Genomic DNA, 392 nt, shown 5'->3' on the forward strand with positions numbered 1-392 from the left:
GGGCATTCGCCCCCCCCCCCCACCGGTAAGGGGACATGGCCATTCGACCCCCCCCACCCCCACCCCACCCTCAGTAACATTTGATGCCCTTTTGACTCACTCTGCCTCAAGTTGATGGCCAATCTGTGGAGTATTCCTGCAGCGAGTCAGGGAAAACGATGGAGGAAATGGGAATATAGGGAGCAGGCAGCCCGATGGGGAGAACAGGATAGACAGATGCACCGAAGCTGTGTTCCTCTCTGTTCTCTTTAGGATTATACGGACCAAGGTTCAACAGCCATTCCACCTCCCTCTGGAAGATCATTCTCGGGCACGGCTCAGTCCCGCACACACACTGGGTAAGAGCAGGCTGTGGGGGGGGTGGGGAGTTACAGAGCTGGTCAGCTACTCTG

At 57.1% G+C, this 392-nt stretch overlaps 1 protein-coding gene across 1 annotated transcript in view; it reads left to right on the top strand.

Moving 5' to 3' along the window:
• LOC125481735 (paired box protein Pax-8-like) overlaps nt 1–392 on the top strand; it is a 16,122-nt gene that overhangs the window by 1,991 nt on the left and 13,739 nt on the right. The window contains exon 2 of the mRNA XM_048593635.1: nt 132–338. Within this exon, the coding sequence (XP_048449592.1) occupies nt 132–338 (207 nt within the window). The remainder of the gene's footprint in view (nt 1–131; nt 339–392) is intronic.

Source organism: Rhincodon typus, unplaced genomic scaffold (genome assembly GCF_021869965.1).
Source record: "Rhincodon typus isolate 14 unplaced genomic scaffold, sRhiTyp1.1 hic_rhity00003359, whole genome shotgun sequence".
Taxonomy (NCBI): domain Eukaryota; kingdom Metazoa; phylum Chordata; class Chondrichthyes; order Orectolobiformes; family Rhincodontidae; genus Rhincodon; species Rhincodon typus.